Source organism: Haemaphysalis longicornis, unplaced genomic scaffold (assembly GCF_048455015.1).
Source record: "Haemaphysalis longicornis isolate Haplotype H1 unplaced genomic scaffold, Haemaphysalis longicornis Haplotype H1 scaffold_2, whole genome shotgun sequence".
NCBI classification, from domain to species: domain Eukaryota; kingdom Metazoa; phylum Arthropoda; class Arachnida; order Ixodida; family Ixodidae; genus Haemaphysalis; species Haemaphysalis longicornis.
The window spans coordinates 236,861,089-236,883,498 of NW_027526295.1; the positions used below are offsets into that span (position 1 = coordinate 236,861,089).

The following is a 22,410-nucleotide window of genomic DNA, read 5'->3' on the forward strand; positions in this document are numbered from 1 at the left end:
TTGTCGGTGCTAACTTCTTGCGAGGGGTTATTAGCACGGACGTTGCGGAATTCATCCCAATTAGTAAAATTGGTTTGTCTGGTTCGCGGCAGAATGGTAACGTCAAGGAAGATATCCGTTTGGATAATTAAGTGGTCGCTGCCCAGCGATGAATCAGTGCAGGTCCAACGGCAGCGCTTGATTTTGTGAGTGAGAGTGAGGTCTGGGGAGGAGTCTTTTTTGGACGCTATTGCCAATTCTGGTGGGGATCGAGGAATCTGACTCAATAACAAGCCTGCGTGCTTGTATTTGTTCCCATAGCAGGCGACCCTTCTTTGTACAATGAGAGTATCCCCAAGCAGTATGAGTGGCACTGAAGTCCCCTGCTATGATCAGCATGTGATTCTGGGCTGCCTGCTTAGCGAGAGAAAATAAGTGACCAAATTTGTGCCCAGTATCTTTGGGGGTGCTATATACGTTAAGTATGTATATCCTAAGTGCATCTCGTTTAGGGGGAAATAAGACGACAAGATCATGTGCGATATCAACGCTATCGAATTGAAATCTTTGAGATGGCACATTCCGTCGAACCAAGACCGCCGTTTTTGGATTTGTTATACATTGGAACGCCTTGTAACCCGGGAGCTTAAGTGCAGTGCCTGTTTCCTGTAAGACAATAACTACAGGGGGTAACTCCATAGACTAAATGAGCATCTGCAGATTGGGGCGTTTCCTGCGGTACCCTCTGCAATTCCACTGCCAGACTCGGAGCACCTCCTTATTGTTGCTCATACGTGGTGTCATAAGGGGGCTGGTTCACCGCAGGAGGGGCCGTGGAAGCGTTAATACGGGCAAAAATTTCCCTCATGAAATTGTGCAGTTCTGTTCGTAGTTCTTCAATGTTGGCCTCAACAACGGAGAGATTGCCTTGCAGAGCTTGATAAAAGTTGTAGTATTCTGCCTTTTGCTCCAGGAGCTTACATGAGTCTTCTATAGCGGTAAGGTGCTTGCCCACCAGTTCCTCTCTGTCCGACAAGGCGGGAGCGGACTGGGAGTCGTCTGAAACTGCCTTACGCTTGGGCGGTGGGGGATTGGGAGAGGGAGAGGTAGCTTCTTCCACGTGAGGAGTAATTCTCTGTTTCAGAGATTGGTTTTCCTGCCTGAGTGCTGCGTTCTCCTGGCGAAGGAGAGTCATTTCCGCCCTAATGGCGTTGAGCTCTTTAAGGATGTCATGGGAGGGAGGGAGGAGCGGGAGCGGGTGTGACGAGCCAGGGTGGGAAGCGCTCGGGTAGCTCACCTGTTTTCCGAAGTTCAGTTCGGGTTTTGACGAGGTGACCCGGCGGTGGGGCGAGAAGGAGTTGCCACCAGTTGTTGTTTTGGGTCCCGCGTCGTTGGCCTGGCTGGTGGGATTATCCTTTGGTTTGTCTTGTGATCGCGGGAATTCGGCGTCCTTTCCAGGGGTCCTGTTGATGTTGTGGCCTTCAGCCACGATCTGGGCAAATGTGGGTTGCCGTCTGCGCGGTTGGAATCGTTTAGGGCAATCCGCAGTTTCAGTGACATGAGGGCCCTCACAGACGATGCACCTGGGAGAACGGGGGTGGGCTTCAGCGGGGTTCACTGTGCCGCAGCTGGAGCAGCGGGGACGAGCTTGAGCGTTCGAATTCGGGCACACATCTGGTCTGTGTCCGGCCTGACAACATGCTGTGCAGGCCTCTGTCTTCCTCCGAAACGGCTTGCAGCGATAGGTAGTGGCCCTGTAGCGGATCTAATAGGGGACTTGCATGACGTCGAAGAGAATTTGTACCATATTGGAAGAGTTCAACCTTTTGGCGTCCAGTATTTTAAGAACCGGGTTGTAGTTGCAAATGCTGTTCATGATCTGCTCTGGAGTATCGTCCTCGGGAATGTTGAAGATTACACCGACAACGGTGTTGGCTGGTGCCGAGACGTGAGCTGCAATTTCATACTGCTGTCCACGGAGCGTGAGGGAGTTGATGTTGGCGTACATTTTCGCTCGGTCCTCTAATGGGGTGCTGATGATGACGTAGTTGGCGACCTGGTTAATTCTTATCTGGTCATCTCGGTTAAGGGCTAATCCAGCTTGAGCCTGGATGACGTCAGCTAGCGTTGCTTATGCGACAGACGTTAACGCTAGTCCGCCGCGTGGGCGTAAGATAAATTTGATGTCGGAGGCTGGCAGTGGGGAAGCAGGTGGCAGGTGCTTCGAAGGGCGTCTGTGCACGTCTACGGCTGGGAGGAAGAATGCAGTGCAGTACCCCTACTATGGTTGCGTTGGGCCAGCGTAGCTATTCCAAATGGTTTATCAGGTGTTTGCGTTGTTAAAATGCACTGCGCACTACAAGTCGCTTGTCCATATCACAGCAGCAAGACAGCAAAACAAAATAAGCAACGACCTTCTCATTTTATAGTTAGTTCAATGCTGCTTCATTTCATTGCACTGGTGTCTTGTATGGCGACGTCACCATAAGCGAAAATGAACTATAATTAGAATTAAAATCACTCTTGCTCCAAACGCCAATTGTTACTTCCGACAAAAGCACAAAACCGCGTCTGAGAAGCGAGATAAGAAGGCATAAAACAAAATTTGCTATTCATGAAATTTGCTATTCATGAAGAGACGCGGATACAGTTCTTCAATAACTTTTTCTTCGGCTATCTCGGCGAGACAGATCTGGCTTGCGCTTGCAAGTTCTGCATCGCAGCTGAGGCGGTGGACCGCGTTCCAGACACTTTTGCGGCCGATTTTATATTACGTGAAAACAGCACGACGCAAAGGAAGGACAGCACAGGAGGTTCGCAAAGATTTGTGGGTAGGAACGCAGGCGCGTGAGTAAGAAGATTGTAGAACTTATTATTCCTGTCATTCGATTTGAGAAATTTTCTCCCACACTTGGGAAAAAATGACCACATGTACGGAGTCGCGTCTTGGTGTGGTAATAGCGGCAGCGTGCTTGACGTTGGGGTAGAGTGGAAAATTGTGCAGGAGCGTTTGTAACCGCATCCGCGATTTGCTGAATAATCCGTTGCCGTACTGTTCGCATGAACACCTCCATCGCGCCACGCCAGCAACCGATTTCTGCGCCTGAGCTCTGGGATTGAAGACTTGGGAAACATCCAGCCGGAGCTATTCGTTGCCCTACTCGCGGCTTGGTTTATCGTCTTCTGTGTCATCAGCAAGGGCATCCAGTCATCGGGAAAGGTAAGCCGCCCCTCAGTGCAGCCGCTTTTTAATCGGAAGAGTTATTCTAGCTATAGAATATAGTGATTTACCCGCGCTCACTAGCTGTGCTAGGCCCCTATGCGCACATATGCACCTGCGCAAAAACTACGCACACAGCGTTTGAAGAAAATTAGGCGTCCGGATGATTGGATTCAGGCTGTCGCTTGCGCCTAAGCGCACGCACAGACGGTCCAGTTCGCGCGCCATTCATGACAGGACAGAGCGACCAAGCGCCGACGAAGCAATCGTTAAAATCTCGCCTGGTCACTTGCTACCGCAGCGACGAGGCTCCGAATAAGCGCAGCTTTGACGCCTCGTTGCAGCGACCGCGCGGTGTCACGTCACACCTATCCCACTTGCGCCGTAGCGGTTCAAGGTCATTCGGGCATGATGAATGACATTGCGAGACATTGCGTAGTAAAGCTCTCGCTTTAAAACTTCAATGCAGGCATTGTTCGTCTTCTATCGCTCAAAAAGGTTCTAGGGCAAGCTCTAACGCAGGTCGCCGTTGTAACGTCGCTCGTCCCGTGTGTCATCCTGGGCGGTTTCCTGATTCGAGGCGTCTCGCTCACGGGCGCCGGCGCGGGGCTTAGTTACTACCTGCTGCCCGACTGGAAGAAGATCATCGAGTTCACAGTACGTCTGGCCACACTCCTATTCGATTCAATCAGTCTTCTATATGTAGGGAAGAGGTGCCGGAGAAACTTGTTGAGTTTTACGTTAAAGACAGTTCGCATTGACCCGCAGAGATTGGTGAAGTTAAAAACAGCGCAGCATCTTTGTAAAACCTATATCTGTATTGATTTTTAAGGAAAATTATGTATACGTCAGGTGTGAGGAGTGTCTTTGTTATTGCTGCAAAAGTTACGTAGTGATGCCTTCTTCCCTGCTTCATATACCATATAGATAAGATCCATCCGTTCAGTTAATCCCATGATAAACGGATAACTTAATTATCGCGAAGACAGTGACGGCGCGAGGTTCCGGTACAAGACGAGGTATAACTGGTGCTCCCAAATAGACTTAGGCATCACCAGTCGGGGAAGACGCCGACAAACGCCGTTTATGGTCCCAGAATTGAAGGGCGTGGCTTCGGTCTGCCGGTATCGAGAGTTATTCTAACTCTACAGCAGAGCTAGTCCTAAGTCCGGCAACGAGTGTAAATTGGGTGACGATGTTGAATACAGTTTAGTCTATAAAACGTGTTTAAACCAACACCCATACATCAGAGTGCCAGTTAAGTCCAGAAGCGTCTTTAAAGCCACTAGTATACCTCCTCCTACATCGGAGTGGGCACCGATTATCGGGCCGGAAGGAACTAACTTGGGATATTTTGTTGTCACCACGCATGCGCAGGTATGGCAGAAGGCTACAGAGCAGGTGTTCTTCTCCCTCAGTGTGGCGCAAGGCATGGCCACCATGTTGGGAAGTTACAACGACTTCCCCAACAATCTTTACTCGTAGGTGCACCAGTCCGTTGAAACTACACTCGCCATGCCGACTGTGAAGACATTGAAGAGTAACACAGAGTCCAAGCGTATAAACTGGAGTGCCGGGAAGCCAATAAGTACGGTGTGCCACCTTCTGAAGCGTGCACTGTGCTCATAATCGTTGGGACATAGGGCAGCCACGTTTTGTCCTGTGAGGCTAGTGTGCGCACCGTAATTTCGTCGCTTTTCAAACGCAGTTACCTAGGCCACCGTAGTAGCACTAATCTCAGTCAGGGTGCAGGTGAGAGCGTAGAATGTCTGGTTCACGCAGAAACACACATGGATGCGTGTAATACAGGACACTGGAGCGATACAAGTATAGGGCTCGATTGGCATCCGGTTTTGGAATAATATACTTGCCTATCAATGTTCCCTTTTGTTGCCAGGGTAATCCGAAAATGTGAAAGAATCAAAATGCACGAAACCTGCGATCTCAAGCTTTGGGGGCGTTTCAATGGAGTGTTACCACGTGGAGGCTTTTGTGATCATGTTGGACACGACTATTGGGCTACCTGCTCGTCCCTACATTTAGTACCTAGACAAGTAGTTTGGCGCGCATTGTTTTTGTCTTTTCGTTTAAGTTTGATAACATGGCGTGTGCTTTATGCTGCTTGCATGAGCTTTGAAGGAGCCGTGCAGACACAATGCAATTTTTGTTTATTCGAAGAAAGGGAGCCTTGTTACAATAACACTGACACCGCATTTAACGCTAACTTCACTCAAATAAGCTGTGTAATTAGGAAAAAAGAGAATAGCCACGTGGCCCACTAGCAGCGAGCTCATTTCCCACACTGGAACCTATGGCATATTATGGACAGCTCTGCGATTGGCTGCGGCCGGCAAAATCCAACTCAAATTAAACAGGGGTTATAAGATTTCGGGACAAGCTGTTCGCGCTTAAATTAAGCGTATAATCTTTGTAATAGCAGTGATAATGGAGGGGAGGATTATATAATGGAAGTTACGAAAGCACACGTAAACATAGAAGCAACAGCTGCCCGGCGCATTGTGATTACACTGGTCAACCCCTTTAAGCGACATTGTCTTCTGTGACTCTTTTTGTCAAGCAAAACTTTTGCGAAACGAGTACTATCAATAGCAACAAACATAATCCAAGCACAAACCCGGTCAAGAATCAAGTGAGTGTGGACAGCTAACCCGAACGGTAAGGTGGCGCCATCTAGGAGGACTGACAGCAAACAAGGTGTTCCGCCATTCTCTGCATGCCTAGTCCGCATACTTGCGTTCGCTTATGTACTTGCCCTGGAAACGTGAAACGTGATCGCAGACGTCACGAAATGCACGATTCAGCGGGAGAGTCAAAATTATGACTTGAATTGTTTAATTTCTCAGTGAGTAAAGCATCGTTTGGTGCCTTACTAAAAATCTTTCGAACAAAATAAACTTGTATTTTGTCTGCGTGGCCCCTTTAAAGCTGCTGCTGTCTTATTCGCGACCAGCGCCATGCAGTCCCCTAGACAGTGGAAAGTGAACCCGAGGCGAATGTTCGAACAAGCTATACAAGGAAAGAGCACAAGTTATGCGCTATTTAAGTACATTTGCATTAGACCGTTCCCTACTGGAGCCCCACAGGTCGTTCACTAGTTTGGAGAGATTGTGTCCCGGTGAATATAGTTGCTGAATGCTCGCCGGCATGCATGCAGGGACGTCTACATCGTCGCCCTGGTGGATCTCTCGGTCAGCTTCGTGGGCGGGCTCGTGGTCTTTTCTGTGCTGGGACATATGGCGAACAACCTGCAGGTCGACGTGCCCGATGTCGTCAGCTCGGGTGCGCCTAGGCCCATACCGGGGAGCCTCGCTATTCTCTTTTAATTGGTTTTCGTTGCCATCGCGTTGTTACTGTTACAACTTCTGAATTGTTAAAGACGCATCATGGTTTCAAGGGGTGTAGGTACGAATGCTACTTTGGTTTCAAGCCCAAAAATTTGATTCTGTATGTGCGTTCTTAAAGTTAAACAATATTATGTATATCTTCTTCCAAGCACAAGGGCTTCGGTGACCGCGATGACCGCTAATGCCCTTCCGAAGTTGAACAAATAACTAAAGTCAAACCTGGTTACAACGAAGTAGTTCAGGCGCAGTAAATTAGTTATATCGAATATTCGTTGTATGAGTAGCGGTAAAAATCGACTCCAACAAATAGGCAATCTGGCTCACGATATATTCCTAGATAAAAAAACGCATTTCTCTGGCTTCGAACCCACTATAAACGAGGTAATCATTTCATTTCATTTATTCATACTGAGAGCGAAGATGATGGCCCATGCAGGAGGGGGCAATACATACCAAGAAAAAATACAGGCAATGCATGGCCAGGATGCTACCTATAGCATCCTGTTCATAATCCTTACATGCCTCCCTGTGGCATCTCAGACTAAATGGAACGTAATATGACAACGTTAAATTACAACAAAACATAGTTCGTTTGACAAAACAGACCCGCGTTTTTATTTGTTTGAAGTAAAATGTGACCTTCGTATGGCGGCTTTTCAGAGCGCTGCAGGTTGAAGTTTTCCAATGTGTCTGAGCACGAAAGGGCTTTTCGACTTTTAACACCAAAGTGTTTCATTCCCGGATACACCAAGATTTTGCTGACGTCATATCCGTCACGGAAGTGACGCCAGACGAAACAAGCGGCCTGTAAAGTGTGCACCCCTGCACACAGAGTCTTGCGGGGAAGCAACCTTTAGTACTAAAGAACCAAGGAGTGAACCAGAGAACGGTAGTCCGTTTGGCCTTACGAGCACGTGGAAAAACAACTAACGTAGCAGTGCAGGAAGATATGGGCTGGGCGTCGTCTGAAGTTCGAGAAGCGCAGAGTAAAATGTGTTTTGAGAGGAAGTTGAGATCAATGGATCAACGTAGGTGGGCAGCTAAGGTTTTTAGGTACCTACACTTGAAAAGCGGGGACACGCAGCGGTTAAGGAAGACTAGAAGGCTAATGATGAAATACGGGAAGAACAGTGGAGAATCCAAAACAGCCAAGGTAACCAAAAAAAGCGGCAAGGCAGATAGAAACGAATAAATTGAGAGAAAAAAAATGGAAGCTCAAACGTCGTTAGAGATGTACAGGGCTGAGAAACTGGAAATCAGATAAGGAAATTTCTACGGTAATTCCCAGGCCAGTGCTTCGCTTTTTGAGGCTAGAGCAGGTTGCTTGCGAACTAAGAGCTTCGTGGGAAAGTATTCACAAAATGAAGAGGTATGCGTGGTCTGCGGATAAGAAACAATCAATGCGGCACATAGTGTTGGAATGAGAGGGTATCCATCCAAATATACATGAGGGAATTATTGGGCTTCCAGAAGCCCTAGGATTTAAGGGTAGCAAAAGGAGGATTTAAGTGTAGCAAAGGGGAAGTTAACTTCAAGGCTGTCAAGGCGGCGAAAAGAAGATTAGGATGCTGGTGGACGAAAAGCAGAGTGGGTAATATTGACTAGGGCAGTTACCACCTGTAACAGAAAAAAAAAATTGTGCTAAGTTTTTTGTGTATGCCCTAAGCAGCGCTAGTACTAAACCAAGAGCAGGGGTGAGACAGCTTCGAGTTTTGATACAGGATTCTTTTCCTGCGTCAGGCTGCTCCAAAAGCTTGAAAATTGCAAAAGTTTCTCCAAACTGCTCCAAAACAACCTGAGAGCCAAGGAGTTTAACGCTCCCGTCACTTTCAGTGTGGGGAAATGCTTACTGACGGCATAATTATCCAGCACCCTTATGGTGATGCTGTTTGTAAAGGTCTAATAGCTTAATCATTCACTAACAAACCCGCATAAAATTGTTCCAGAGATAGTTTTTTGGAAAGTCAATTTCTGGTTGCACATGTTATGTTCTGTGAGTTTTTAAAGTTTCCCCATGGAAAACCATTCCAAAGTCCTGTAGAAACAATACTTACGTGTGCTGAGGCAACAAACTGCTTGTGCTAGTTGATGAAAAAACGGCAGTGTTCGGAGCGCCGTATCTCCGGAACGACATCACTGGGCGCCGCCATCTTGGTGTCGTGAAGATTGGAGAACATGGCCGCCGGGCCATGGCCTCCGAGATCACAGCGCGCGTGCAGGGTGATCTCGGAGACCATGGGCGGGCGAAGCAGTTGGTCGTGGTTCAGGCAGTGCTCTTCGCCGATTTCTTCCGTGGTGTTGGTTATGGGGGTGGCTGGGCTTACATTTAGTCGTTTGATGTGTTGAGGGACGTTGAGCGACTCGAATGACGGGAATTCATAAAACAACGTGGTGCCCGCGAATTCCCGGTGTTTCAACCTTAAGTGTTATGCGCGGTGCGTGTTCCAAGGGAAATTTTGGACTCATTGAGGTGTTATAAAACGCTGACTTATTGCTGCCTATGAAAGCGAGCTTGCGAGCGGCGGGAATGGGACGATTGACACTGCAGAAGTGGCGGCGCAGGCTACATCGCCGCAAAGTGTTGGAGCAGTGTCCGATAGCGGGACAAGCTATTACTGCACGCTAGTAATAATGGTTCATCTATCTGAAGTGAAATTTAATGCCAAGAGGGAGGTGGCTAAACATACCAACGTTACTCAAATTACAATCGCAGTGTGCGTGCGCCTTGGGGATTGAAATGGGAGGGCTGGTGGGGTGCGACGACTGTCACTTCGCTTTGCGCAACTTTTGCTGTGGCTCTACACTTGTGCGCAAAGCCCAGTCTGGGATTATCAAAATAATAATTTCGGTATTCACATGATAATAAACACGTCTTACAATTGCTTAGTTTTTCAATTCGATATTCTCAACGGCGTTCCACGCTATCTATGCATAGAGCCTAAGAATTTAAAAATGGTTTGTTAAAAAGGTTGTGCAATTTGCACCTTGTGATACTCTGGTAGAAAAAGTTTTATTGAAAGGCTGTTTCAGTGTTATGCACATTCAAAACCGAATAAAAGTGCACTCCTCCCCCCCCCCCCCTGAGTTGACAAATGTTTTTTGGGGGGCTGCTAAGGTGACATAATAAATGTCGTTCTTCTGCTCCAAATCAAGGTTCTTCTGCTCCAAAATCGAGGTTTCGCTGCTCAAAAAACTGCTCTTAAATCTGATTCAGCTGTCTCACCCCGGCAAGAGTATAAAACATAGGTATATTAGTACTTTTTGGTAAGATGACACGCCATCACCCCGCTACAAAGGGGAAACCAATAGCAATCACTAATCATCAGTCATCATCACTACGTTATACTTAAGGATGTTCGTTTTCGGCTTTTATATTTTAACACGAAAGTGTTTTATGCTGGATACACCAAGATTTTACTGACGTCACATCCGTCACGGAAATGACGCCAGTACACCTTTGCCGAAACGACCCGCCAGCAGCACGTCGCTCGCCAAGCACACCCACAAAACAGCCACCGACCCGCAAATCGCGCCGTGCTTCAGCTTTCGCTGCCCATTTCCCTTTCGTGCCTTACTGATTCCTATAACAGAGGAATCAATCAGTTTTCTTTGGTATTACAAACTATTAAAAAATGTTGTGTCATCTTCAAATTTTTTATCTTGGGCTTCCTAAGCAGCTTTGGAGTTTCGAGCCTCGCGCAAACCGAATATTTCTTCGTTATAGCCGAAATACCGGGAAGTTCCCGCAGTTTCGATTTCGTTATAAAAAGAATGAGTGTGATAAAAATGAAGCGTGACCAACCAAAGTTCACATTTACTTCGCTATAGCCGCTAATTCGCTATATCAGCGTTCGCTATAACGAGGTTCGACTATCTCTACATGTCACTCTCATAAAGTGCTGGGCTCTATAAGATAGAGATTCCTCCAAATCACCACTGTGCTGGTCTGTAAACAACTGTGAGTCGCAGTATATCACTGTCACAAACTCGAACGTACGACGTCTAAAGTACCGTATAGCTTTTCCATATCATTGTACAGCGCCTAATTCTTGTCACAGTAGTCGAAATCATTCACTTTCGGTTCTTTTCGCCCCTGGAAAACCCTAGACCTCCCTCGAACGAGGTTGCGGTAACTACGCCCACTCGCCGGCTCGGCGGCAAGAAAATAACAAAAAAAATCACGCCATATCCACGGAATGAATGATGATAAGTGGGGCGAAGCTCGAGAGGGGGAGATCATCGGTAACCGTAACTCTCCCGTGAAAGTTCGCCCATTACACCATTAAGAAAGACGTAAGACTGTGTGCGTACATTGTACAAATCAACTTTTATTTTCGGAGTCAATGCTCCCAGGCCCAGACCTGGTGAAAGACCCCGCGCCATCGACGACTACCCCGCACCTCCACCACAATTTGTCACGTAGGATGGGACACAACGGTAAAGAAAGAACTTTTATTTAGGGCGAACTTGTGCCCGAACAAGACGAGAGGAAACGAGCAAAGGTCCTTGCGTCTCGTTCGATCTCCGAGAACGACTGCCTGCGTTCGTGGCGTGATCTCTTGCGTGATCTCCCCCTCGCAGTGCACGTGCGCTCGCGCCTCCGTTGGCGAACACAGACAAGCTCGCGCTCCCGGTGCCGAGTTTGCGCTGCCGGTTGCAGCCGGTTCTTGCGCGTGCAACGCGGCCCACTTTGCGACATCTCCGAAAGCATGCGGCGGTCACGTACCACGAGACACAAGGGATGGACAGACCCATGACTTAAGGAGCTTCGCCCCTAAAATGAAACTTCCGCAGCTCAGCTTTCGCCGAAGCTTCGAGCGTTCTCGAGCGGGCGAACGTAGCTTTGCCCGTGCTAAGGCGCGCCGATTATTCCAGGAGGGAGAAAGAGGGAAGTTGTGCGCTCGACGGCGGCTGGCGCGTTGTGTGTCGTGCCCCCTCTGTCCACGTCGGCGCTGTTATAAAGAGAATCCGCGCCGAAGCAAATTAGTTCCGTTTGGACGTCGGGATGTAACAACGGCTTCTGCCAGTTTGTACACCACCATCGACGACCCGCGCCTTGGAGGACTCCAACGTAATCCCGGGCCTCGAATCACCGTGATCGTCTCAGGCGGCCTGGCCTACGACGAAGCCATGCTTCACAGGTAGCTGAATCGCCTCCGACAGCGGTGCATCGTCCGGCCCGGTCGGTGAATATTGTGGGACTTTGTCTCTCATATGCATCGAACTGTTCTCTTCTGGTTAACTTTTCTATCTCATAATATCCATTGTTAGAGTTCCTTATTGTACTTTTTGTATTTGAACTGTTTTCCGCAATTGTATTCGTTTAGTTACCTCTCGTTTACGTTACTTGTCCTCGTGCTTGTACAGTGTTTTGCCTGTTCAGATATAAGTTTTTCTTTTGTTGTTTCGTTCAAGGCTCTGACTCATTTTTACCGCTCTGGTCGGCGAAAGCCGCACATTAGACGGCCGCTCCCTTCGTCACCTGTGCCCTGTAGATTCGGTGGGGTTGTATGCTCGCTTCAATCGACTCCCCATATATCCTAACAGCGCACCCGACTAAGAAAACGGTGACAATCACTTATCTAGGAGCGCATGCTTTATTTTATGCGGCAAATGTTTCATGTGAATTTTTCACCTCGGAGACTGCTAGTGCGATGGGAGGGACTAAAAAACATTGCGCGAGGCTTTTTCCGGTGTCATGGCAGAGCGAAATGGCGCACGGAGGTTGAGTGTGGAAGGAATGAAGAGCACGCCAAAGATGGTGTGCGATGAAAGCTTCGAACTCGTTGGCCACTTTGGCTCTGTAGCGACCTGTGCTAAACGCACGCTCTCGGAGGCGTTATAAAGAAGCACCTACAATGGTTGTCCACTGGCCTGTTCACAACAATGATCGCCACCATGTGAAGGCAAAGTTCAAAGCGTGTGCATTCCATATGGTATGTTTCACGAAAACGCGTAGGCTCATTCTCAGGTGCCCTGGAAGAGATCTGCGAAAAAACTGAAGGCGAAATAATGGCGGCGTTCACTAGGTGAAGGGGAGGGGGTGTCATAGTCCAGGACGCCCCATTGCTTGCCCTCTTCACTCAGGTTGGTCGTCTTTCCCGTTAGGTCTGGAACTCGCTGTGTCACCAAGTTTAGAATTGCAGGGAAAGGTCATGTTGCAGGTGATATATACGCGCTGAGTTTACAGAGGGCAGGCGTTGTAGAACGGCCATACGCAAGTTTTCTTCCTGGCGTTTGCAGAGCATATGGTGGTGCTTGAATAACTTGGGGCCACCTTCTTGACGCTGGAAGAGGCTAGTCGCCGCAACAGCTTCGCTGGAAATTCGGTTATGAGTTGCCGAGATCGCACAAGAGCGCTGTTTCTTTGTTTCACTGCCCAGAGTGCCGTCCGACAACGCTCCATCGAAGTGCCGTCAGGCTGAGTTTCTGACGCTATTTTATCTCTGACGTACCTAATTTCGCCAAAGGAAACAATATTTTAGATATCTGAAAACCGGAGACTAAGCTAAGGGAGCTAAATAACTAACAGCTAAGGAAAGAAAAACAAATCAGGTAGGGTGCGGGGTCAAACTTGACCCTTTGTATGCCGGGAAGTTAAGACGTTGGCCCCTATGCATTTACCCGCACATACTTAATGCTGCAGCTGAGCTGTAAGAACATAAATGCTGTCGGATGGCAGTGTAGCCATCGCTGTAACGCTGAGCTGGAGAGTTGCAGTATACGCAACACGGCGTTTTTCTAGCATTCGACCGTATGCACCTGAAAAAAATTGTTTATAAATCATTGCGAGACATTGCTGATTTCCTGACATAACCTTGATTTACTGGGCATGGCTGGCGTCAGAAGAAGGGAGCCAGCACCGCACTCGTTCATCGCCTCTGTCCGTCGCGCTTTCATGCGACAAACTTCAACTTTGTTCAGATTGAGATAACTAGTTTTTGGTTCTAGCTGGAGAGAACACAGCTTTATTGCAGCCACGAGAGATGCTTTAAACGAGAAAAAAGCAAGCAATATTGAAGAATTTCAGATTTCAGGCTACAGCGGCAAAATATAGGCCGGAATGACGCAATAGAGGCCACCTCTAAAACATAGTTACCAGTGAGTTAACTGGGCGATAACATTCAAGCGATACGATCAAACGCAACTATAGCACCCACTACGACCACCCAGTCATATTGTCACATAGCGAAAGACGACGCAGCTGTCTTGAAGCAAAAGCAAGTTTATTGGAGCGAACTTGTGCTCCCTTAACAACTCAATACACAGACGGCGAAGCATCACTCAACAAAGTGACGTGCGCAGGCGAGTGTGGGCGAGTCGTATACATCGCGTCGTCTGCTGTGCGGGCATTTATCTTTCGGCGCGAGTGTTTTTCGAACTCGAATTACATCCAAATTAAAGAAGTTTACGTTAAGCTGGTTACATTAGTTCGAAACACTCTCCCTGTCAAAGGATATAACACGGGCGGCATAAAAAATAAACGAACACGCGCTTCACTTGCCACACAGATAACCCAGCCAACGCCGCCTGTATAAACAGTGCCTAACGCGTGAGCGAAAAATGGCCAAACAGCCACTCTCCTGTTGCTCTCTCCTACCCTTCCCCGCTCCGTAGCCTTCCAGCGTGCTTTCGTGTCCGCCAGCCAGCGCCGCTTCTCGGAAACTATGCAAAATAGTGGAAAGTTTGTTTAGCGTTCCCGAGGCGGCGCTCTTACGCCTTCTTGTTTTTCACCATGCCTGTCTGTCTTGGTCTGTCACTGATAAAACTTCCTTTGTCACGAAGCAAAATCCCTTGCGCTGCAGCAGGCTGATGCCGGCTTTGCGCGCTTATCTACTCGGATCACAGGCCCTGAAATTTTCTGAGTGGGGCATCCCACCTCTGTCCCCTCCGCATTTAGGTATTGTTTTGACCCCGCTGTTCGCACTCCGCATCGGTACGCACTTCTAAAATTGAGGACTGTACTGTAGAAGCGCCCGGACAGCGTGGCGGGATCCCAGCTGCTTATCCTTTTGTTTCCTATAATTTTCTGAAGTTTACAAGCACGTGATATTATCGGAAAGTAATCGTAGAAGTGAGCGCCTGAACAAAAAACGCGCACGCAAGTTTTTCTTCTCTAAATACTCCAGAAAAAAAAATATCAGTAAACTAATGGCTGCCCCACACAAAATATCGTTTTTCTGTTAGCTATATGTCTACCCGACAATCAGTATGTTCTTACACTATTTCAGTTCGCCTCCGTCTTTATCTTTCGAAAAATGCAGCAAGTATGAAGCGAGCGACACGTTGAACGAGATCCCCAGTGTGCCACAGAACTAGCGCCCCGTCGCGGCTAAGATGTAAGCGAAACGGCCCTTGAAGCCCAACAGGCAAGCTGACAGACACACGTCGTAGAAGTGGGTGCAGCGTTCGCGACTCGCGAGCAGTGACGTAAGGCGTGATGTCCGCCGGAACGCGCCACATAGTGGATCAGTGCCTGAACTAAGCGTCCCTACCCTTCCCATTGAAAAGCGCGCGACGCGTCAGGCAATGTTAATACAGGCGGCGTTGACCCAGCTAGCCCGACGCAGCCGGCGGTAAAAACAAAACATAAATAAACAAACAAACCCAATGCACGGTTCGCGGCAGCATTTCTGCAGGTGGCGTTATATTCGACGGCTGCCAATCGCACAAAATAGTTTCTGTGACGTCATAGAGACGTCGCCGGGAAGTTGCCGGGTAGTTGTCACTACTTCATCCGCTTTCCCTAATAACCGCATTACCTCTTTGAGGGTTTCGATAAAATTTGTATACCCGCCGAGGTGGCTCTGGCTAAGGCGTTGCGCTGCTGAGCACGAGGTCGCGGGTTGGATTCCCGGCCACGGCGGCCGCTTTTCTGATGGAGGCGAGAAGCAAAAACGCCCGTGTGTACGATATTTCGGCGCACATTGAAGATCCACTGGTGGTCAAAATTAATCCGGAGACCTCCACTACGGCGCGCCTCATCGCCTGCGTTGCGTCGGCGCGTTAAACCCTACAATATACCAATCAATAAAATTGATATCGCTGTTATTGGGAAAAGCCGTCTTTTTGATGAACCAAACTTGCATTTTGTCTTCCTGGTTCCTTTAAGGCTATCATTAAGCTTCAAGGGAAGTTCGACAACTTAATTTCTATGTTCGAGAAAGAGGTAATTTCAAAGATCGAGAAGCAGGCTGTTGCGACTACATTAATAGGTTCAACCAAGATGAATACTGCGATACGCCCGATTGCCTCACGGGCACAAAGGTCTGGGACACTTCCCTTGACCACGAAAAAATTCAGGTACTCTTAGTTATAAAATGCTGTAGTTATAATATACATGGATTGCCTTATGTCAGTCGCCAGAGCATTTCAAGTAGACTAAAGCGTTCTTTTAGGTCTTCTGTACAGTTTTGTATACTTCTTATAGGCAACAGCTGCTGCAGCCTCTTGAATGGCTGAAATCTAAATGGACTCAATAGCTGCTGTGGTCATACAGCGAGATTTCGCAATTACAAGAGATTCCGCAATGTTTTTTGGATACGCGCAACATATACCACAAGAAAGTATAGCCTGGCTCAAAATTATGCGACCCCCTCTCACTGTGCGGCAACTGTTCAGATAAGCGCAACCGGATTTATCCGCATCGAAGCTGATCGTACGTTGCGCTGTAGCGCATGTGCAAAAAAGTAAATAAAGTGCCGCAGCTCAGATCCAGCCTAAAACGACACTGGAGCAATGTGTTAATTGTCCTTCTAGTTCAGGAATGCTTTTCCAACATAGCTTTCAGTTGCCTATCTACGTATTTCACAACCGCTTTAAAAACAGTGCAACAAAAACAATTTGCGCAGATTCAAAAGACGGGACGAAATATTTGCCTTGCTGAGCGAAGTACCGAGGCCTGTGAGTGGCGACTATCTTTCCCCGTGTATGGAAAAAAAAAGCTTCTGGAAGATTCCGTTACTCCGTTTAGGCCCTAGGCCGCCACACGACTGTGCCATCGCAGCATATGTGCTGGCTCGGGAAATATTGGGCTGAGGCTTCGTCTCTGATGGTGCTTGCAGGGTTCGGCCTGGCCTTCATCACCTACCCGCAGGCGGTTTCTTACCTGAGCTACCCCAACGCATGGGCGGTAGCCTTCTTCGCAATGCTCTTCTGCCTCGGAATAGGATCGCAGGTGGGGGAGCGACTTGCCTCGCCTTGCAGCAGCGCGAGTTTGTTTGGGGCGAAGCACCTTAAAGGGACACTGAAGTGAATTTGTCAAGCTCCCGTTTTTGCTTGCACTGCGTAGACTGGCTCAAATTAGCACACTTTTCATCGTTTATCCGGTTGACAAATCGGTAATTATTTTACAAAGCGCGAAAGAAGAAAAACTACCATGCGCGGTTTGCGGCGGCCGCACCAACTAAGGCTGTGACGTTGAGAGGAGGGGCGCCGTGATTGGACGATGCCCAAGGTTAGCAATCACACAAGTTTCGGTTTCGGTTCTGTAAAACATAACCAATGGCTTTGTTGGATGGGCATTCTCAATATCTCAGTAATCATCGTACCGCGCTTCTGCCATGTTGTCGGCTGTAAAATGCACAAGATAAGCCTCCCAGGACGGCTTGTAGTCGTAGCATTCACTAGCCGAGACCTACGCAGTGCATGAACGCCCTCCGCGTACCCGCAGACGCCCAAATGTCATGCGCTTTTTTTTCCCCCATATTTGGAGCTTGCCTCCCTCATGCCTGTATCGTAAAAAGCGTGTTCGCACCAGGCCAAGGGTCTGTTCATTCTGGCCTGTGCCCACTGCCTGCAAGCAGTCGGTGCTTATGGCAACAGCACGCCAACGAGAACTCGCTAGCGCGCCAGTGCCAGCCTGCGCGCGTTTTGTGAACTAGTTCGTGTAGCCATGAACGTTGCGGCCCCAAAAAAGGTGAACTCAATATAGAAAACATCGGCGGAAAACAAAAAAGTTAACTTACAAAAAAAAAGCATGTACCCGCGGGGATTCGAACTCGTGACTCGCAAAACATTTGCGGAGAATTCCGAGCGCCCCAGACCGCTAGGCCACAAAGCGCGACGAGATTGCCTTTCTAATATAGGGTATATATTGTACAACCGGTTTACACTTTTATTTAGTTTTGGCATTTCAAGCTGCTTAGGTGACTATTTGTTGTACTGCGATCGTGCAGTAAGCGTTGCCCGAGTTTCCACAGTAGCTCACGTCTAGCAATTGCATTTCGTAGACGGAAAAGCGTTCGCAGATGCGTAGTCGTGCTGCTGACCGCTGTGCTTGTTCGCCCAGCGCAAAAAAGTGCTTCCCGCGCCCTAGTTTTACGCTGTACGGTAAAAATATCAGTTGATTTTATTTCCTTAGTACCTATATTGACTTCGCTGACTCTTCTCCCGCCTTCAAGAGGCCTTATATTTTCCTACTGGCGTACCAGTCAGCGAAGCGTCGCATGTGCAGCGCTTGTGTGAAGCGACCTTGACTTGGAGCTAGATACAGTGTACAAACAAACCAAGTAAAGAAAGGCACATTCTTCCATTCACAAACGTGTCCTGGCTTCGTTTCAACTAAGCGAACGAATTGCGACCAAGCAATTTTTTTTTTAACCTCCTTGATTGCGACGACCCGCCGGCGGCCGGCGGACGAAACGCTGGGCCGACTGACTCTGTCGGCCGGGGAGCCGTGCAGTAGCGCAGCCGTGGCGCAGCCAATTGCCAGCTCATCCCCTCCTGACGTCACACGAAAACGCCACAGAAAATGGGCGAGCGTAAATAGAGGAGGACAGCGTTTTCGAATTACTTTTTCTACTAAATAAAATCGCGTAAACGTGCCTAGAGTGGTCGAAACATGGCCTGGGGACTCCGGACTACAATTTGCGCTAGTAATCCCGCAATGTTTACATATCACTTCAGTGTCCCTTTAAGGTCGATGCTAGCCGTGCGGCGTCCGGCGTCCGTGCTCACGGCACAGCACCGTGTAAGTCGAAACATCTGTGAACTAAAGATTCACAAAAGGTTAACAAGAACAAAAAAATTCACTCATTTCCACGAAGGGAATCATGACGAGGGGGCGAAGCATTGGGGATCGTTATTACCGAAAATCACCCGTGAGAATGCTTACTGCTGCTAAAACAATTCACAATCCACTCCAATCCAATACAATTCAATTTAATCCAATCCAATCCATTTCAATCCAATCCAAATTCAATTCAATTCAGTCCATTCCAATCCAATGCTCATCGCGCATGCGCAGAGCGATTCTTCAGGAGCTCTCTCTCTCTCTCTCTCTCTCTCTCTCTCTCTCTCTCTCTCTCTCTCTCTCTCTCTCTCTCTCTCTAACCTTTTGTGAACGTTTTATTTTGTTCTTGTTAACCTTTTGTGAACCTTTTGTTCACACATGTTTCGATTTACATGGTGCTGTGCGTTTCTCCCTCCCTCCCTCCCTCCCTCCCTCCCTCCCTCCCTCCCTCCCTGTCTCTCTCTCTCTCTCTCTCTCTCTAACCTTTCGTGAACCTTTATTTTCCTGTTTTTAACCTTTTATGTTCCTTTTGTTCACAGATGTTTCGATTTACACGGTGCTGTGCCGTGAGCACGTTCACCGGGCGGACAAGCCTCGGCCTTTAGGTGCTTCGCCCCTAATAAAAGGTTCACAAAAGGTTAGAGAGAGAGAGAGAGAGAGAGAGAGAGAGAGAGAGAGAGAGAGAGAGAGAGAGAGAGAGAGAGAGAGAGAGAGAGAGAGAGAGAGAGAGAGAGAGAGAGAGAGAGAGAGATGCACAGCACCGTGTAAATGGAAACATCTGAGAACAAAAGGTTCACAAAGGTTAACAAGAACAAAATAAAAGGTTCACAAAAGGTTCAGAGAGAGAGAGAGAGAGAGAGGGAGACGCACAGCACCGTCTAAATCGAAACATCTGTGAACAAAAGGTTCACAAAACGTTAGCAAGAACAAAATAAAAGGTTCACAAAAGGTTAGAGAGAGAGAGAGAGAGAGGGCTCCTTGAGAGCCGTGCTGCGCATGCGCGAGGAGCATTGGATTGGATTGAATTGGATTTGGGTTTGGATTGGAATTGTATTGGATTGGATTACATTTGTATTGTATTGCATTGGATTAGAAATCGTTTGAGCAGCTGTAAGCACTCTCACAGGTGATTTACGGTAACAACGATACCCAGTGCTTCGCCCGCTCGTCATGATTCACTTCGTGGAGATGCGTGAATTTTTTTTATGGGCCCAATTTTTTCCGATCTTCCTGGTTGAAACGGATAGTGTAAGAGCCTAGGGCCTTCGCTGGTAGCAAAACCCTTCAATAAAGCAGCCAGGACGACAAGTTGGCAGGGCCAGCTGACGTCGTAAAGCATAGCGGTGTCGGCACGCTGGCCGAGCACGCTGCAGCGAGCGGAGCACGTGATGCCCTGAACGAGTCACATCAGAATAGCTCAATAACAGTGGTAATATGGCTGCGTGCGTCCAAAAATGCAGTGCCACGTTGCGTTTTCAGCGAGCAGTGCCAAATGCGCTATAAGCGAAAATTTGATTCAGGAAGCAGCTTAAATGAAACACACGGCGCTGGCTCCCAGCGAGAATGAGCAGCAAATCGAACATCGGTGGGCGATGTCGAGGAAATATAATATTGCGGGGCCGCCAACGTGTGTGGCTTCCTCTCAGCTACAGCCCTATCCAGCTTGTGCAAAAGGATTCGCGCCAACGTTGGAGTTGTGGGAGTTGGAGCCTGGACCCAGCCCGCCAAAAGGCCCTCTCCCGGGCTCTTGAGTAAGCGTGGTCACGAGGCCTCCTGGACTAAGGAGGTCTGTTACACAACCCCTATTCCTCTTTCCCTTTTTCTAAAAAAATATGCTCATCAATTAGCTGAGATACGGTCGCGTGTGCTCGAGTACAGAGTAATTTTTCGCTGAATTTAGCCAGCATTGATTATGGCTTTCGATATCATGTTCCTCATTGTTGTACATATTGTTTCCTTTTTATGACCATTCTTCTGGTCTTTTGCCGTGGCCTGACACTTTCATACGTTGATTGTTGTCGGCTACGGTCGTGCTCTTCAAGAGCTTCTCTCTCGCTTCGCCCCAATTTTTCGCCCATTTAATGTGAAAGACGCCTGCCCCCTCCTCTGCCATTGTCCTTCAGATGGCGTACGTGGAGAACCTCCTGACGTCAATGAAGGACGAGTTCCCCTACCTTCAGCAGCGCCCGACGATGCTGGCCGCCATCGGCTGCCTTGCCGGCTTCCTCTTCGGCATTCCGTACACCACACAGGTGCTCCCTCCCGCATGCACTCTTCGTATTCAGAGGAGTGAGGGGCAAGGAAACTGCGATGATGCGTGGCATTTGGTTGTCAACCCGGGGATTTCGGCGTTAAGTCGCCCGCGCTCTTCTTGCTACAGTGTTTTTTTTTTCTGATTCGCAAACCTTCTAGCGTCATATAACGTGCCATTAATGATAGCAAAATTTGAAGTAAAAGCTTGCCTCGCACTGTCACGAGCGGTGTCACGCGCAACAACAAAAGACAAGGAAAAAATGCGGTCTGTGCTCTGGGCTAGAAATACGGCATCGTAGAGATGATAGATAAAATTGGACCAAAAATACATAGAAATACTTTGCCTCACGCTGCCGCAAGTGGCGCCAAACAAAAAGCAAGCAGAAAGAAAAAACAAGAACGGCGACAGGAGCTGTCGGCTCGAGCGGCGCCTGACCGCTGCCGCCGTTCACTTCACACGTGTCACGCGTATACATTTATGCGCAATTTCTTCTCGCGTGCCCAACTGGGTCGCTGCAACCGCCTGAAAATAAAGCGCGACGATGATTCCAATTTGAATGCTACGTATGATTCCAATTTGATTGCTATGCACCGTATAGCAATTCCCTATAGGGAGTTTTGGCCCAAACTTCTTATCTGCGACGTATACATCGTCGAACCCCGATCAGGTGTGTGCGTGAGCGCCCGTTAGCCAGCCAAGTTGGTCGCCTTTAAACATGGCGTCAATTGGCATACCATGCCTATCACATTTCGAACTGTCTGAAAGCATGCCCAACTATTCCTTTAATTTCGCTTAGTAACCGTTTAGCGTCACACAACACGGTATGAACTTTCACTCGCAGGGGGGCCTGTACATCCTCAACGCGTTCGACAACGAAATCGGGGGGAAACTGCTTCGGTGGATCGCCGTCTTCGAGACTGCGTACCTGGCCGCCGGTTACGGTTAGTGTGCTTCCTGGCGATCAAATATTTGCGACCTGCTCGTTCTGCTTGCCTGTCCAGTTGCGAAGGAAAACGTTAGTGATGGCAGACGACTTGTCTACTCTTAATACCATCTGTCTTAGATGCTTAAAGAAACGTTTAAGCTACAAACATAATATTAATTAAAATCTTATGATATCCAACAAAAACGTCACTACTTAGTTGTGTGCCATCATCATCATCATCATCATCATCATCAACAACAACAACAGCCTATTTAGGTCCACTGCAGGACGACGGCCTCCCGCATTGACCCTCACCCGTTTCTGTTAGTCCATTCATCTTTCCATCGAGCTAACGGCCTTCCTCTTCTTCTAGTCCTGTCTCTCGGTGTCCATTCTGTTGTCCTTGTGGTCCACCTGTCGTCCGTTCGTCGTACCACATGACCAGCCCAAGTCCATTTCTTTTTCTTAGCCTGCACTATGATATCATCTATCCGAGTTTGTTCCCTAATCCAGGTAGCTCGTTTTCTCTCCCTAAGCGTTACACCTAACATTATTCTCCCCATGGCACGTTGAGCGGACCTACGCCTGCTTTCCGATTGTTTAGTAAGTCGCCAAGTTTTCCGCTCCGTATTTCATCACCGGCAGGACACATTG

General features: G+C 48.3%; 1 protein-coding gene across 1 annotated transcript in view; it reads left to right on the plus strand.

Annotated features, from left to right (window-relative positions):
* Positions 1-3,610: 3,610 nt before the first annotated feature.
* Positions 3,611-22,410, plus strand: part of LOC144168567 (sodium- and chloride-dependent glycine transporter 2-like) — a 35,384-nt gene continuing 16,584 nt past the window's right edge. The window contains exons 1-7 of the mRNA XM_077697523.1: positions 3,611-3,634; positions 3,722-3,856; positions 4,577-4,680; positions 6,375-6,499; positions 16,629-16,741; positions 20,701-20,829; positions 21,673-21,772. Of these exons, the coding sequence (XP_077553649.1) occupies positions 3,611-3,634; positions 3,722-3,856; positions 4,577-4,680; positions 6,375-6,499; positions 16,629-16,741; positions 20,701-20,829; positions 21,673-21,772 (730 nt within the window). The remainder of the gene's footprint in view (positions 3,635-3,721; positions 3,857-4,576; positions 4,681-6,374; positions 6,500-16,628; positions 16,742-20,700; positions 20,830-21,672; positions 21,773-22,410) is intronic.